We start from the raw sequence: 15,423 nt of genomic DNA on the forward strand, positions 1-15,423 counted from the left end.
CAGCCTCGGGAGGCGGCCGGGGTGCGGCTATGTTCGGTAACCAGCCCTGAGCTGCCATTGGGAGAGAGCATTTTGCGGGGTGGGTCCTTCTTCTGTGACTCTCATCGCTCATTGGATCTTCTCATGTGCCAATTTTTGAATTCCACTATTCATTGGAAGAGATGAAGTCGTAGGCGGGGCCTCCGTGGTCGTTCTCCCAGCCCATTGGACAAATAAGGGGAGACAGCGTCGTTCTTGCTCTGGAACCGTCACCCATTAATTGGATGAGGAGAGCTCTGGGGGCCAGGCGCCTTCTATCCCCACCTCTCATTGGGCGAAAAGTATCCGGGGCCGAGTCACGTTTTGCCGTTCTCATATGCCATTGGGGAAACTGATCAGGGGCGGGGCCTGAGGCCCCGCGTTGTTGCCTAGCTTTAGCGCCCGCCCCTTACCCACTTCCTGCTTCCGGATCACCGGGGGGACTGAGGGAGGCACCGGGCAGGCTGGTGGGGAGCGAGGAGGCGGTAGCGGTGGGGAGACCTTCCCCCACTGATACTCGCGCCTGGGAAGGGGCTCCCGCTCCAGTTAATGAGGGCCTAATTAGTTATTAATTTATGCGTGATGAATATTCATGAGCTTTTGTTAATAATTCATTAGGTGGGTAGAGGCCGGGCGGCCCACGGGATTCCCCAGGGTGGGCGCACGTGGCGCGGGCAGCGTGCGGATCATTGAGCTGGGCTGGGCTGGGCTGGCACGACTTGGCTGCGTGGGGCTGACCGCGGGAGGTAGTGGCAGGGCACGTGGCCTGGTGGGTGGGTGGTGCAGACACCGGTGTCTGGGTAGCAACGGTGTGACGTGCAGCCTCGCAGATACTTCATGCCACACCTACCTCGTTGTCCCAGTGTCAGGTGAGTTTCTCCCTTTCCCCCCGTAATTTGTTTTCAGCATCTGTTAGTTGTCAGTGGTGGTGTTATTGGGGGTCGTGAAAGCCTGTGGGTGGGTGGATGTCGAGAGGATGGGCTGAGCAATGTATTGGGGGTGCAATAAGAGGCTGGCTGTTGGGGATGTGTGGCTGGGGGATCCCAAGTGCTCTCAGGATGCCCTTTACAGTTTAGGCCAATTGAACCTTACTTTATTACAGCTGTGAACTGGGATGCAGTTTCAGCAGCACCACTGATCTTAGTGGCCAATTTGTGGTTGGAGAGGTGACTACAAGGGCCTTGGGGTCTGCTGTTGTGTGAGAGTATTGCTAGGTACCCATTGTACAGATTCCCATTCTGGGGGTGAAGGGACTTGGCTGTCAGGCCATCTGTCCACTCCTATATGAGAATATGGTGAATACTGATGGAAGAAACACCACCATGATCTCCTGACTTGGGATGGAGGAGAGAGATGGAAGAAATTTGTAAAGGAGAAAGAACTAATGAGAGGAGAGGACAAGGTCACTGAAGACTCCTAAATCCAGATATTGGATGGATCCTAACACACTTTGAAGTCCTTATATAACAGAATTATCCAGTTACTGAAATGCAGCAATCTCTGGGGTAGTACTCAGCAGCTGAATAGCCGCATGGCAACAGAACCCAACAATTTGAGTTTTGTGTCTAGAAAGAAAGCAGAACTCCAAATCCAGTTGAATCTTCAGGGGGTGTCTAAGGAGAAAGGATATAATCATCCAAGTTGGAATTTGACCAAAACACTGTGGTTAGCTCCCCTTCTGTGGCCAAAAGAAGTCACACAATCTTTAATGGCCATGAGTGGCTCTGGCCCTGGGCTTTCCATCTCAGCAAAAGTGGAAACTAATTGTGTTGCCTGTTATAAATCAGAAGGGGACACAGACCTGAAGTGAACAGTCTGGTGGGGATAGAGGAACTTGGTTAAATTTGAGTGTTTTGACAATGGAAACTATTGCCTGTTCAAAATCAATCCTTGGGCCAAACTCGCCCCGAGGATGAGCCTGCTGCAGGCTGTGGATACACTAGGTGTGCACCTGGCCTTTTGTGCATTCATTGTTGATACTGTGTCCTGCCTGAACTCTAGCTATGATCACTGGATTGTCTCTCCTAAATTTCCCCTCAGCAGTTTCAGTCCTCGCTTTCTGTCCTGAACTCTTGTATAGCATTGCTTGGTTCTGTTACATGGCTACTATATTCCATCCGATATGGCTGCATTTCAGCTGTAGGAGGGTGTCCCATATACATGCAGTCTTCAAAGCATGTTGAGGTCTTTGCCGCATGAGGGATGCTAAAGTACTGGAAGGCGCCAGTATTTTTATATCACTTTCAATTTGACAACCACATGAACTAAATATGTACAAGGTAGCCAGCCAGAAAGGTCTTTTCTACTGTTGAGAGAGAGGTGTGTTCTGAGCACGGGAGCCAGGAAACCACAAGTTCTTGTGCTGGTTCTGACTTGTTGTGTGCCTTTGTAGGGGGCAAGTCACAAGCTATTTGTGCCTCAGTTTCCTCTTTTATACAATAACCTCTTCAGATTTATTTGTCGACCATACACCCTGATCTAAGAGGTCTCACGATAGTTACAAGCTTTAGGGTATGTCTACACTAAACCTGGAGGTGTAATTTCCAGCTCAAGTAGACATACCCATGATAACTGTGATCAAGCTAGCGTGCTAAAAGCAGAAGTGTAGCTGTGGCAGTGTGAGCGGCAAGAAGGGTTAGCCACACCAAGTATGCTTCCCATCCAAGACCCTGAATACCATCCTTGGACAGCTAGCCACTCCCTCCTGCTCTCAGTACCACTCCAGTGTAGATAGTCCTTAGTGACAGACCTTGTAACTCTGAATTCTTCAGTGTGGCTTTCATTATAACCCTCATGTAACTTCACTCGTCAACAGGCTGGCCCTTCCTTCTGTTAACTTCTTCGTGTTTTTGTAGCCATAGCCTGATTTTTATAAAATTTTGGGTCAGTGTATTAATCAGTTTCTGTCAATGTTAGGATCTTCGCTGGGAGTTGTGGTTGGAAAGGGAAATCGACTGTGTGGCTGCTATTGAATGGCAAGGTCATTGTCTGTTTCTCTGAGCAATTAGCTCAATGTTTAAAGGATGTTTTATGATTAAGACACAGGACTGTGTTGTTCCGTATCTTCATTAATGATCAGGAGGATGGCATGGATTGCACCCTCGGCAAGTTTGCAGATGATGCTAAACTGGGAGGAGAGGTAGTTATGCTGGAGGGTAGGGATAGGATACAGAGGGACCTAGACAAATTAGAGGATTGGGACAAAAGAAATCTGATGAAGTTCAACAAGGACAAGTGCAGAGTCCTGCACTTAGGATGGAAGAATCCCATGCACTGCTACAGATTAGGGATTGAGTGGCTAGGCAGCAGTTCTGCAGAAAAGGACCTAGGGGTTACAGTGGACAAGAAGCTGGATCTGAGTCAACAGTGTGCCCTTGTTGCCAAGAAGGCTAACGGCGTTTTGGGCTGTATAGGTAGGGGCGCTGCCAGCAGATCAAGGGACGTGATCGTTCCCCTCTATTCGGCATTGGTGAGGCCTCATCTGGAGTACTGTGTCCAGTTTTGGGCCCCACACTACAAGAAGGATGTCCAGTGGAGGGCAGCAAAAATGATTAGGGGACTGGAACACATGATTTATGAGGAGAGACTGAGGGGACTGGGATTATTTAGTCGGCAGAAGAGAAGAATGAGGGGGGATTTGATAGCTGCTTTCAACTACCTGAAACGGGGTTCCAAAGAGGATGGACCTAGACTGTTCTCAGTGGTAGCGGATGACAGAACAAGAAGTAATGGTCTCAAGTTGCAGTGGGGGAGGTTTAGGTTGGATATTAGGAAAAACTTTTTCACTAGGAGGGTGGTGAAGCACTGGAATGGGTTACCTAGGGAGGTGGTGGAATCTCCTTCCTTAGAGGTTTTTTAGGTCAGGCTTGACCAAGCCCTGGCTGGGATGATTTAGTTGGGGATTGGTCCTGCTTTGAGCAGGGGGTTGGACTAGATGACCTCCTGAGGTCCCTTCCAACCTTGAGATTCTATGATTCTATGACTGGAAACCTGGGCTTCTGGGTTTTATTCCCATCTTAGCCATTGACTTATGTGACCTTACACTCGTCACCTCTGTGCCTTGGTTTCCTCATATGTAAATCAGGGATGCCAGTCCTGACCTTGTGAAACTCAGTGCTTATAAAATACTTTCAGATTCTCGGTGGAAAGGAGCTAGGGAAGGGCAACATAAATTAATACAATTATTAGGATTAAGGAGCTTGAAATAGACAAAGCCTGACTAATCCTAGTCACTGTCCCCCACAAGTTCTTTACACAAGAGCTGCAAAGACAATTGATTAGAATGATACTAAGTCTGTCTCTGATGACAGATGCCCCTTTGGGATACAATAAATAGGGCTTATGTCTGAAACTGATCCTGGTTTCAATAGCTGGCCAGCCTAAAGCATGTTGGGTTCTGTTCTGGCCAAGCGAGTGTCAGTTGATGCACTCAGCAGCAAGATCTTACTACCCCAATGTAAAGTCAAGGAAGATTTGCAGATTGGGCCAGTGGTTTTGTGGGTCTCAAACTGGCCCTGGCTGTACCCAAGGCAGGGCTTTGGAGTCTCCTGAGGATCTCTGAGATATTCTTGGGCCTCAGCTCCTCCCCTTTGAAGCTATGAATGAAGAAGACCTTGAGGTTTGTGTGTTGGGGTGGGAATGAGGTGTTTAAGTGTTAATCCTTCTTGTGCCTCTCTCTCTCTCTGCAACGGCACGTATACAGAATGTTCCCATCTCACTGTGGTTCCTGTACTGCGCTGCTAGTCCTTGTGGCCCTGGTCATGGTCGCGATGGCAGATCAGGAAGAGAAGCACTGTGACCTAGTAGGAGATCAGGACAAAGAGTCGAAAAGAGAACAGGCCTTACTGAAGAAGCTGGAACCCCTGATGCCCGGGAGGTACAGTGCATGCAACCCTCTGGCCCACTGCAGGGACTGGGATCTGGACCCTGTCCAGTCAGACCCAGATCAGGAGAGAGTGAATGGCTCATAGGGCATTGAAGAATGGGACACTGGTTGTAACTAACCTGGGTGAGACAAATTTGATGGATCTCATTCTGTTTCCTGGTGGGAAGGAGCCCACATCACAGAATCACCAGCACAATCAGCACTAACAGGCTCCTTTCATGGCAGTCTTGGCTGTCACTCTGTGGACTGAATGGGACACAGTGGCAGGATTCCCTTTTCCCTATAGAGGTGGATGCCTCCTGGCACAAGAGTGAGATGGTAAGGGAGGAGTTTGCATTGCTGCTGTCCAGGCTCTACCTCTTCTGGGGTCAACAGAGGAGCTCAGTTTCCAGAGGCCCCACGAGTGGAGAGGTAGGGAGCAAGTGAGCTTACCTGAAAGGCAAGGCCTAGCTTAAGCTGTAAGTGGGCCTTAGAAATGGAGACAGTGTGGTGAGGCATTTCTGAATGTTAAAGATCTAATAACCTGTGTGGGATTCAATAAAGCAGTTATCTGTTATCTGTCCCCTTCGCACAGCTTTGATTGCACCGTGAGCTTGAGCCCAGAGGAGAAGTACAGCTACACGTTCAGGGTGTGCAGAGAGGTCAACAGCTCTCTGTCCCAATCAGGCCTGGTACAGATCAATTTAAAGGACCAAAAGCACACAGTGGTGGGAAGAATCAATGAGACACAGGTCTTCAGTGGAAGTAAGACTCCCCTCAACCCTCCTCTCCAGCTCTGCCAGTCCACCTCACTCCTGACCTGCAGTCCTCTTTGTTTTTTCCCTTGGCAGGTGACTGGATCATGCTGATTTATAAGGGAGGGGATTCGTATGGTAGCCACTGCCATGGTGAGAAGAGGAAGGCCATGATAATGATCTCTTGCAACCGGAAGACTCTATCAGTGAGTGGCATGGGAGGACTGTGGGGCAGGTGTAGAGGCTGAAGAGGAGAGTGTGGCTGTGAGGCAGGAGTGAATCCAAGAGAGAGTGGGGGAGGGTGTCGCTGTGGGTGGGGAGGCTGTGGAGCGGCCAGAGGGGTTTTACTTCTTCTGTCCAGTGGGTGTTGGGTCTCTGCACCAGTAATGGTTGTGCTGCCTTTTGACTGGCTTAGCAGGCAGCTAAAAGGAGATGGTATGTGGCTTATTTTAGAAGTGGCTGAAATGGGACAGCTTTGGGGGAGAGCTCTGGAGGGGGCAGGCCAGGGTCAGCTGGGAGCCTCCCCATGTGTGTGAGAATCCCAGAGTCGGGGGATTACTGGAATCTTTGGCAAAGCTGGGAGCATCTGTGCAAGTAGGGGGACTTATTTGTGTCTAGCCTGCTACATGTTTCCTCTTCCCCACCCCCACCCAACCAGAGCGGCTTTACCTTACTATCAGAAGAGCGGGAAAAGGAGCAGGAATGTTTGTACCTCTTTGAGATGGACAGCAGCTTGGCCTGCCCACCCGAGGACTCCCACCTCAGCATTGGGTCCATCCTGCTCATCACGTGAGTTACTGCAGGAGCATGTCTGTTCCAGGCCTCTGTACTTGTTAGGAACATAGCACATGACCTACCAGAACAGATCACTGGCCTATCTTGCATGTTCGTGGCCAATGCTGGCTGTAACTCTGCCCTTGAGTAAGGCTTTTCATCCACTGATCTACAAGATCTTGGGGTATTCTGAGGCTTAATTCTCATCATGTGAGAGAGGGAAACGTTATCCTTTCCCATTTTAAGAAGATGGAAGAAGTGGAGGAGAAATGGAGAAGTTGAGGCACGGAGAGAAGAGACTTGCTCAAGATCGCACGGCAAGTCAGTAGCAGAGCAGGGACTAGAAGCCAGGAGTCCTAACTCCCAGACCCCTGTGCTAACCATGAGACAGCACTTCCTCTCGGCAATGCTGGGGATGGGTTTATGCATGCTGATCGACAGCCCTGGTACCTTTTCTGCAGGTGCAGCTGCTATTTATGGCCCCATTTTCTGAATCGTACAGAGCTGTTGGCTCCACTCCCAATTGGAGGTAGACAGTCAGCTGGGGAGAGGTTGCCTTCAGCTTCCTCTCACACTCCTGTTTCAACATTCTCCTCCAGGTTTGCTTCGCTGGTTGCAGTCTATATCATTGGGGGATTCCTCTACCAGCGCCTGGTAGTGGGAGCAAAGGGCATGGAGCAGTTCCCACATTTTACCTTCTGGCAGGATCTCGGCAACTTGATGGCGGTAAGTGAAAATCAGTACAGATCCCCAGTCCAGCCCAGCTGTAAGGCAAAAGAAAAGGGCAGCTGCCCCACACTCGGGGCCTATGATTTTTGTCAGATTGCACAAGCTTTATGCTTATGTTCTTGGATGCGAGACCTCCCAAAGAGAACTCTGGTGCAGCAGGAAGCAGATGACTCATTTGAGGGTGGCATTCTCCCCTTTGAGTCATTGCTGGCCTTAATGTTCCACCATGGTGCTAATGCTGGGGAAGGTACCATCCTGCAATTGCTGTGTAAACCAGAGGTCCTGCCCAGGCGTAGAAATTCTTTTCACATGGGGAGAGAGTAACCTCAGTGTCTGGCCAAATTCCAACAGGGAAAAGTTCCACTTTGCTTCCCTAAAACTTGCTCCCAGCAGTTCTAGTCAGAGATATTATTCTTCACTTACTGACCTACTATAATGTTGCCTGGTGCTATAAATCAGCTACCATGTTCCACCCAAGAAGTGGTTGGATTCAGGATTACAGGCATTGTGTATTTAATCTTTGTAAAGAGTTCTGGGATCTCTCAGATACTTCAGTGATGGGTGCAATAGGAGAACAGAACAGGAGAAACATGAGAGGGACTGCTATTGTTTAGCATAATCTGTTGCATGTGGTTTGATCCCAGTACAACAACTTGTTTCTGCAGGACGGTTGTGATTTCATCTGCCGGTCTAAGCCCCAGAATGCGCCAGCTGCATACCGTGGTGTGGGCGATGACCAACTGGGGGAGGAGTCAGAAGAACGGGATGACCATTTGCTACCAATGTGATCAGGCATTAGACATCAGTTCTTTTTCTCTTTCCGTCTTCCCCCGGCCATTCACTTAACTAGGTGTTACCTTACCACTTCTCTTTTCACGCTCTACTCTTCCGGTTTTCTTTAAATGATTTGCTTCTTCCACAGCTGGTGTGTCATCCCCCTGCTATTTCAGAGCAGCACTGGCCGTAGGGGCAGGTCCTCTGAATGTAATGCTGTGATTGGCTTATGCAGAGTGCTATGCAGTTGGGAAGAATGGTATTTACCCAGAGTTCTGTGCGGCTATGAGATGGCAAAAGTGCTTATCCAGCATTCAGTGCCCGGCAGGCCTGGGAGTCCCCTCAATGAGATCTAGGGAGAAACCCTGGGTGGGCATGGGGTGGGGGGAATCCTGATGTAGAAACAGCTAGGATTAGGGGGAGCATTTCTGTGTCTTCTCTGTAAGGTTTATTCAATCTGTGAAACACTGGATTTGTTTTTAATTATTTAAATGCACTTTCTGCTTTCTTCGCTTCCGTGCTGTGACACAGGCAAAGCATTCACTGCCTGCCTTCTCCCTCTGCCCCGTGTAATCATAGCCGGGATCTCTCCCCTCTAGCCAGATCCTTAGCAGGGCTGGAGCAGGCAATAGCCACTTGGCAGTCTTTCCTTTTCTTGATGGTAGCCTGAATTGAACAGTGCAGGCCAATTTCTTTTAGCTATCGCAAAGGGCCATCACCAAATAACCTCGGTTTCACTGAACAGGGAAGGGGTCAGGAAGATTTCATGACTTTTTCCTATTGAAAATGGTCAAGGGAAATAGTGTCTTTCTTTAAACCTCCTCCTTGGTTGCTGGGAAGCCAAATATAATGACATGCTGCTGAGCAAGAACCTGAAAGTGAAACTGACTTCCAGGGTGAGGGCAAGAGCCTAAAGACAGCAGAGTCACTTGATTTCTGTTACAGGGTTTCCCTAAGTAGAGATGTTACTGCTAATGCAGTTGAGGAATTTTTAAGATTGTGATCCTGACTATGTCCTTCTAGGAAATTATGGTGTAAGTTAGTATGGTAATTGCTTTGCTGTGAAATAGTCTAGATTTTACTTTTAAAAGGGGAACACATTTAAGAGAGCACTGCTGTACCAAATGCTGACACCAGGGTAACTGTCTCCAGTTGTTACATTAAAAAGCAATGTAATGAGAAAGCAAAGCCAGGCCCTGTGCTGTTCCAATGAGCAGGTGGACTGGGTTGGATGTGACACTGCCCTCTATTGGGTGAGCTGTCAGATTCACTCTTTCAGAGCCATAGGGATAAAACAGGTCAGCTCTGACTGTGGGTTGTTTCTATCCCTGCTCAGTTGTGCCACAAGGATGGTGCTTCTGTGGCCCCTGCTGGCTGGGGAAGTCAGAGCTGCAGTTTTCTGGGGCACTGGAGCTCTTCCCATTGGAAGACCAGCAGCTCCAGGTGACCATTATAGGATTCATGAAGTCAGTGAAATATTCAGGCACCTTGATTTTTTTTGTTTTCATTTTTGTGGGGCGTGGGAGGGGTAACCTTTGTCAGAGAATAATAAGCCAGTCTGCTTCCCCAGGGGACTGGCTGGCAGAGAGCTATCTAGTAGAGAACACAGTTGAACCACTTGAGGAAAGGGGATATATTTTTGTAGGGTGAAAAAAAACAAAGACTGCAAGGAATGAGGCTTATGCTCCCTATTCTCTGGAAGGGAGGCCTGCCCAGTAGGAAGTGGGCAGGGGAGGTGGGGTTTGAGGGGAAGAAAGCAGATTTTATTTTTTTTCCCCCCTTTGGCTGGGATTGGAGCAGGCAAATGTAGTTCCTACTTTCTTTGGCTTTTGTTACTTTCACTAAATCTTTTCATAAGATGGGGAAATAGGAAGTCACTGAACTTTTTCTGTTACTGTTTTTCATGTTGGTGTTTAAATAAAATGAATGTTTTTTGTACAAAAACACAACTTTAAAAATAAAATGACCCAAAAATACCCCCTAAGCTCTTTATTGGTGCTTTTGAAATGATGGGAGCAGTATGTGAGTGAACAGAGGGGTGATGTTCAGTGCCAGGCCTCTGACACCCCTTCACCAAGTGAGGGCGAACCCAACCTGCCTCCTGTAATGTTGTAAATTTAAGGTTAGAGAGGCTGTGTTTGTATTATGGACCTTAAATGTGATATAAATGATCTGGCTTAAAACTTTCCAGCATAGGCATAGCTTTTCATCTACTTATCCCTAGAAGAGCTGGGAAGGGGCTATAACTTGACTGTTCAGGTTTGCAGGGCGGCTTGGGATCCTAGACTCATTGCCAGTAGTGGGAGCTACAAGAACATGGCTAGCATAGGTGCCCTGTATTAATCCAAGAGCAGCTTTCTGCCAAGGGAGTGACTTTCTCACTCAGGTCCCTTCTGTTTCAGCTAAGCCCAAGCTGCTGTCTGTATAGATTGCTCGGAGCAGGCACCATCCCCTTAACTGGAACCCATGACTGCCAGAATCCTGTGCTCTGCCTCCTAGCTAGGTCTAAGCAGACCCCTCACAGGCTGAATTGGAGGGATGTGCATGCCATGCAGTGTATTGGCACTTCTCATCCCTGCCATGTGCTCCAGAATATAAACTGTCCAAAAAACCTCCATAAACTCAAGTAGTTATGGTTTGGAAGAAAGTCTTAAATGTGAATGGCAGGTAACCAATGCCACATTGTATGCTTCAATTTGCAGAAAGCCTGCCACAGTAGCTTAGAAGTGGAAACTAGCTAGTACTTACTAGTGAGGTGTTCACTTATAGACCCTATGGTGATACTGGAGAGGTCTACTATTTTTTGCACGAAAAGAGGGAGGATCTTATCACTCCCTGATGACAGTTCATTTTGATGCTTGCCAGAGGGGAAGGAGAAAAAAAAATCTCCTACTCATACAAGAGTGGAACACAGCAGAGCATAAGAGTGCATTTGAACCCTACTGAGGGCTTTCACTTTGACCCCTGGGTAAGGTGGCTCCTCTGAAGATCTCCAAGCAGAGAAGGCTAGAAACATGTCATTTCCCCTTCCTGCCATACAAGGTAAGATGGGCTTATCTGTCACCATTAGTTGCTGATGAATTTTATCACAAATCTAGAACTTGCTAAATGCTGTCTCACTTTGCCTTTGACACCAGTCAGCCACTGGCACAGAAGCCAGCAAACAGAGCTGTAAGTGGGAGAGTTTGTGTGGAAGTTTAGGGGAGGGAGGGTGTAGGGTGTTTTTTTTTTTTTTTTTTCCTTTTTCCTTGACAGGAAGGCTATGGCAGATACAGAGGCCACAGTGGTAGTAACTCAAGCAATGGAAGAGACAAAGATGGTGACTGGATATGGAAGCTATGGGATGTACATAATCCTGGAGCAGGTACCTGAAAAGAGCTTCATTTGTATAAAGTGCCAGCTATAGAACTGATGGAAGAGAAGATCTGAAGTTTGGAGATGCAGGTGAAAAATATGGCTGAGTTTTGAAGAGGATTTGAGCAGCTGATGGAGCAAAGGCAAGAGGAGGCTGAAGGGAAACGTTAAGACTTGCACATAGAAGCTGGCCTGAAGAACTCTGAGGCAAGACTGCTGGGTGAAAAAAGTGGCCAGTGGAAGCATGCAACTATAGGAACCAGGCAGAAGAAAAGACCAACTTGTGAAGAAGAAATAGAGCTCAGGAAGAGGTTTGCTGAGCTGGAAAATGAAGAAGGGGCACAGCAGGCTGAAACTGAAGGAGGGAGAGCAAGGAAGAAGAGAAGAGTGGCTAGTCCTATAAGAAGAGGGCAAGAGCCAATGGATATACTCAGAGCCTCAGGAGGATACAGGTTGACTCGCAGAAGATTGCAAGGGAGAATAAAAGACAAGAGGACTTGCAGCCAGAAAGAACAGGAGGAAAGCCAGAGAATTGCACCAAAACCAGGAAAAGGCAGGTCTACATGATTGGTTACTCCCTACTAAGAAGGACAGACAGACCTGTCATCAGAGCTGATCTGGAGAACAAAAGGGTATGCTGTCTGCCAGGAGCTAAGACTCAGGATGTGGACCTGAGTTTGAGGAGGATCCTAATGGGAGCAGGAAAGAATCCACTGATTGTCTTTCATGTGGGAACAAATGATACAGCTAGATTCACACAAATGTATCAAGGGAGACTATGCCAGGCTGGAAAAGATGCTTATGGAAACTGAGGCTCAGGTGATCTTCAGTGGGATTCTGACCCTCTCTAGCAGAGGAGAGTGAAGGAAAGACAAGATTATGATGATCAGCAGATGGCTCAGGCAGTGGTGCTATAAGGAAGGCTTTGGGATGTTTAACCATGGGAAGGTTTCAGAGTAACAGCCGTGTTAGTCTGTATTCGCAAAAAGAAAAGGAGTACTTGTGGCACCTTAGAGACTAACCAATTTATTTGAGCATGAGCTTTCGTGAGCTACAGCTCACTTCTCAGTATGCATCCGATGAAGTGAGCTGTAGCTCACGAAAGCTTATGCTCAAATAAATTGGTTAGTCTCTAAGGTGCCACAAGTCCTCCTTTTCTTTTAACCACTGGAAGGCATCCTTGGACAGAGGACTATTCTCATGGGATGGACATAGACTTCTGGGACAGAGGCTGGCACAACTGATTAAAAGAGCTTTAAACTAGGAATTCAGGGGAGACTGTCCAAGAGATGCTCATGAGATCTCCATGTCTGATTTTAACATTGAGAGGGAGGAAAATCAAGTAAGAAAGGATACTGCAATGGCTAAAGGAACAGCAGTGGGTAGAAGAATGGACATTAAGAAGGACAGTGCAGATATCCGTCAGATAAGCAATACTGGCAGTATGACTGTATCCAATCAGGCAAGGAATGTGGCTGAAGCCAAGCAGCAACAATTAAGATGTTTGTACACCAATGCAAGGAGCCTGGGTAACAAAATGGAGGAACTAGAACTGCTGGTGGTGAAACCAGATACTATAAGGAAAACTGTCGTGACTGGAGTACAGATATTGAAGGGTAGGTGCTGTTCAGGAAAGACCGAAATAAAGGCTAGGGTGATGGAGTAGCATTGTACATTAATGATGAGGTAGACTGCAAAGAAATTAGAAATGATGGAACGGATAAGACAGTCCGCTTGGGCCAAAATCACTTTTGGGGAAGAAAGCTATTAGAGGTTCCCCTGGGATAGTGCTTGGGGTATGCTACAGCTCACCAGGATCTAATTTGGATATGGATAGAGACCTCTAATGTTTTTAATTGAAATAAATACTACTGGAAATTGTGTGATTATGGGAGACTTTAACTTCCCAGATATAGATTGGAGGACAAGTGACACTAATAACAGTAGGGCCCAGATTTTCCTGGATGTGGTAGCTGACCAATTTATTTACTAAATAGTTGCTGAACCAACAAGAGGCGATGCCATTTTAGATTTGGTGTTGGTAAGCAATGAGGAGCTCATCGAAGAACTGGTTGTAGAGGACAAGCTTGGTTTGAATGATCATGAGCTAATTCAGTTTAAACTAAACGGAAGGATAAACAAAAATAGGTCTGCAACTAGGGTCCTTGATATCAAAAGGTCTACCTTTAAAAAATTTAAGGGAATTAGTTAGGGAAGTGGACTGGACAACAAGAATCTGAATGGTGGAGGAGGCTTGGAATTATTTTAAGTCAAAGTTGCAAAACTGTCTGAAGCCTGCATCCCAAAAGGAAAAACTTCATAGGGAAGGGTTTCAGACAAGCTGGATGCACGAGGATATCAAACAGATGATTAAAAGAAGCAGAAACCCTACAAGGATTGGAAGGTGGGATGGATCAGCAAGGAAAGTTACCTCTTGGAGGTCAGAAAGTGTAGAGATAAAGTGAGAACTGCCAAAAGCCAAGCAGAGTTGGACCTTGCAGATGGAATTAAAATCAGTAGTATAACTTTCTATAGCCATATAAAAAAAAAAAAACAAGGAAAGTGGAACCACTAAACACTGAGGATGGGGTGGAGATTAAAGATAATCTAGGCATGGCCCAACACCTAAACAAATACTTTGTTTCAATTTTTAATGAAGTGCTATGAGGTGGTAGCACAGTGACTAACAGGAATGAGGATACAGGGATAGAAATTACCACATCCGAGGTGGAAGTCAAACTCGAACAGTTTAATAGGATTTATCAGGGGGCCCAGATCATCTTCATCCAAGAATATTAAAGGAACTGGTACATGAATTTGCAAGCCCAATAACAAGGATTTTTAATCTGTAAATTTAGGGGCTGTGCCCTATGACTGAAGAATTGTTAATATAGTTCCTATTTTTAAGAAAGGAGGGGGGAAAGTGATTGGGGAAACTACAGGCCTGTTAGTTTGACCTCAATTGTATGCAAGGTCTTGGAACAAATTCCAAAAGAGAAAGTAGTTAAGGATATAGAGCTTAACAGTCATTAGTATAAAATACAACATGATTTTACAAAAGGTAGATCATGCCAGACCAACCTGATCTTTGAGATAACTGATTTTTTTAGACAAAGGAAATGCAGTAGATCTAATCTACCTGGATTTCAATAAGGCATCTGATACAGTTTCACATGGGAAATGATTACATTGGAAAAAATGGAGATTAATATGAGAATTGAAAGGTGGATAAGGAACTGATTAAAGTGGTCATACTGAAAGGTGAACTGTCAGGCTGGAGGGAAGTTACTAAGGGAGTTCCTCAGGGATCACTCTTATTTTTATTACTGACCTTGGCACTAAAAAGTGGGAATGTAATAAAATTTGCAGATGACACAAAGTTGGGAGGTATTACCAATATGGAGGAGGACCAGAAAAGTATACAAAAAGATCTGGATGACCTTGTAAGCTGGAGAAATAGAAATGGGATGAAATTTAATAGCGCAAAGTAGAAAATCATACACCTAGGGGCTAACAAGAATTTTTGCTATAAGTTGGGGACATATCAGTTGGAAGTGACAGAGGAGGAGAAAGACCAAGGTGTATTGGTTGATCACAGGATGACTATGAGCTGCCAATGTGATGTGGCTGTGAAAAAGGCTAATGCAGTCTTAGGGTACATTAGGCAAGGTATTTCCAGTAGAGACATGGAAGTGTTTGTAGCATTATACAAGGCACTGGTGAGACCTCATCTGGAATACTGTGTGCAATTCTGGTCTCCCATGTTTAAGAAAGATTAATTCAAACTGGAACAGGTGCAGAGAAGGGCAACAGGGATGATATGAGGAATGGAGAAGTTACCTTTTGGCTGTTTGTTTAGCCTAACCAAAAGAAGGTTGAGGAGATATGATGCACCTCTGATGCATTTGTAGAGAGAAAATGCCATGGAGGGAAAGGAATTATTTAAGTTCAGTGCCAATGTGGACACAAACAAATGGATATAAACTGGCCTTCAACAAGTTTAGGTTTGAATTTAGGTGAAAGATTCTAACCATCAGAGAAGTTCAGCCTTCCAAGGGGAACAGTGGGGGCAAAAAACCTAACTTGGTTCAAGACTGAGCTTGATAAGTTTATGAGGGGATGGTAGGATGAGACTGCCTACAATGGCATGTAGTC

At 46.5% G+C, this 15,423-nt stretch overlaps 1 protein-coding gene across 1 annotated transcript; it reads left to right on the forward strand.

Moving 5' to 3' along the window:
• The first annotated feature begins 426 nt into the window (after positions 1-426).
• Positions 427-9,890, forward strand: M6PR (mannose-6-phosphate receptor, cation dependent). Its single transcript, XM_084639803.1, has 7 exons — positions 427-887; positions 4,721-4,894; positions 5,478-5,647; positions 5,734-5,843; positions 6,296-6,426; positions 7,011-7,137; positions 7,806-9,890. The coding sequence occupies exons 1-7, from the start codon at positions 856-858 to the stop codon at positions 7,926-7,928; spliced, it is 867 nt and encodes a 288-aa protein (XP_084495929.1). The 5' UTR covers positions 427-855; the 3' UTR covers positions 7,929-9,890.
• The last annotated feature ends 5,533 nt before the right edge of the window (positions 9,891-15,423 follow it).

This window comes from Lepidochelys olivacea (genome assembly GCF_965140295.1).
Source record: "Lepidochelys olivacea isolate rLepOli2 genome assembly, chromosome: 1".
NCBI lineage: Eukaryota > Metazoa > Chordata > Testudines > Cheloniidae > Lepidochelys > Lepidochelys olivacea.

Coding starts and splice junctions, on each gene's coding strand:
- M6PR (XM_084639803.1), top strand. CDS start 856: ATGCCACACCTACCTCGTTGTCCCAGTGTCAG. Junction 888..4,720: donor CCTCGTTGTCCCAGTGTCAG/GTGAGTTTCTCC, acceptor GCACGTATACAG/AATGTTCCCATCTCACTGTG. Junction 4,895..5,477: donor GAACCCCTGATGCCCGGGAG/GTACAGTGCATG, acceptor CCCTTCGCACAG/CTTTGATTGCACCGTGAGCT.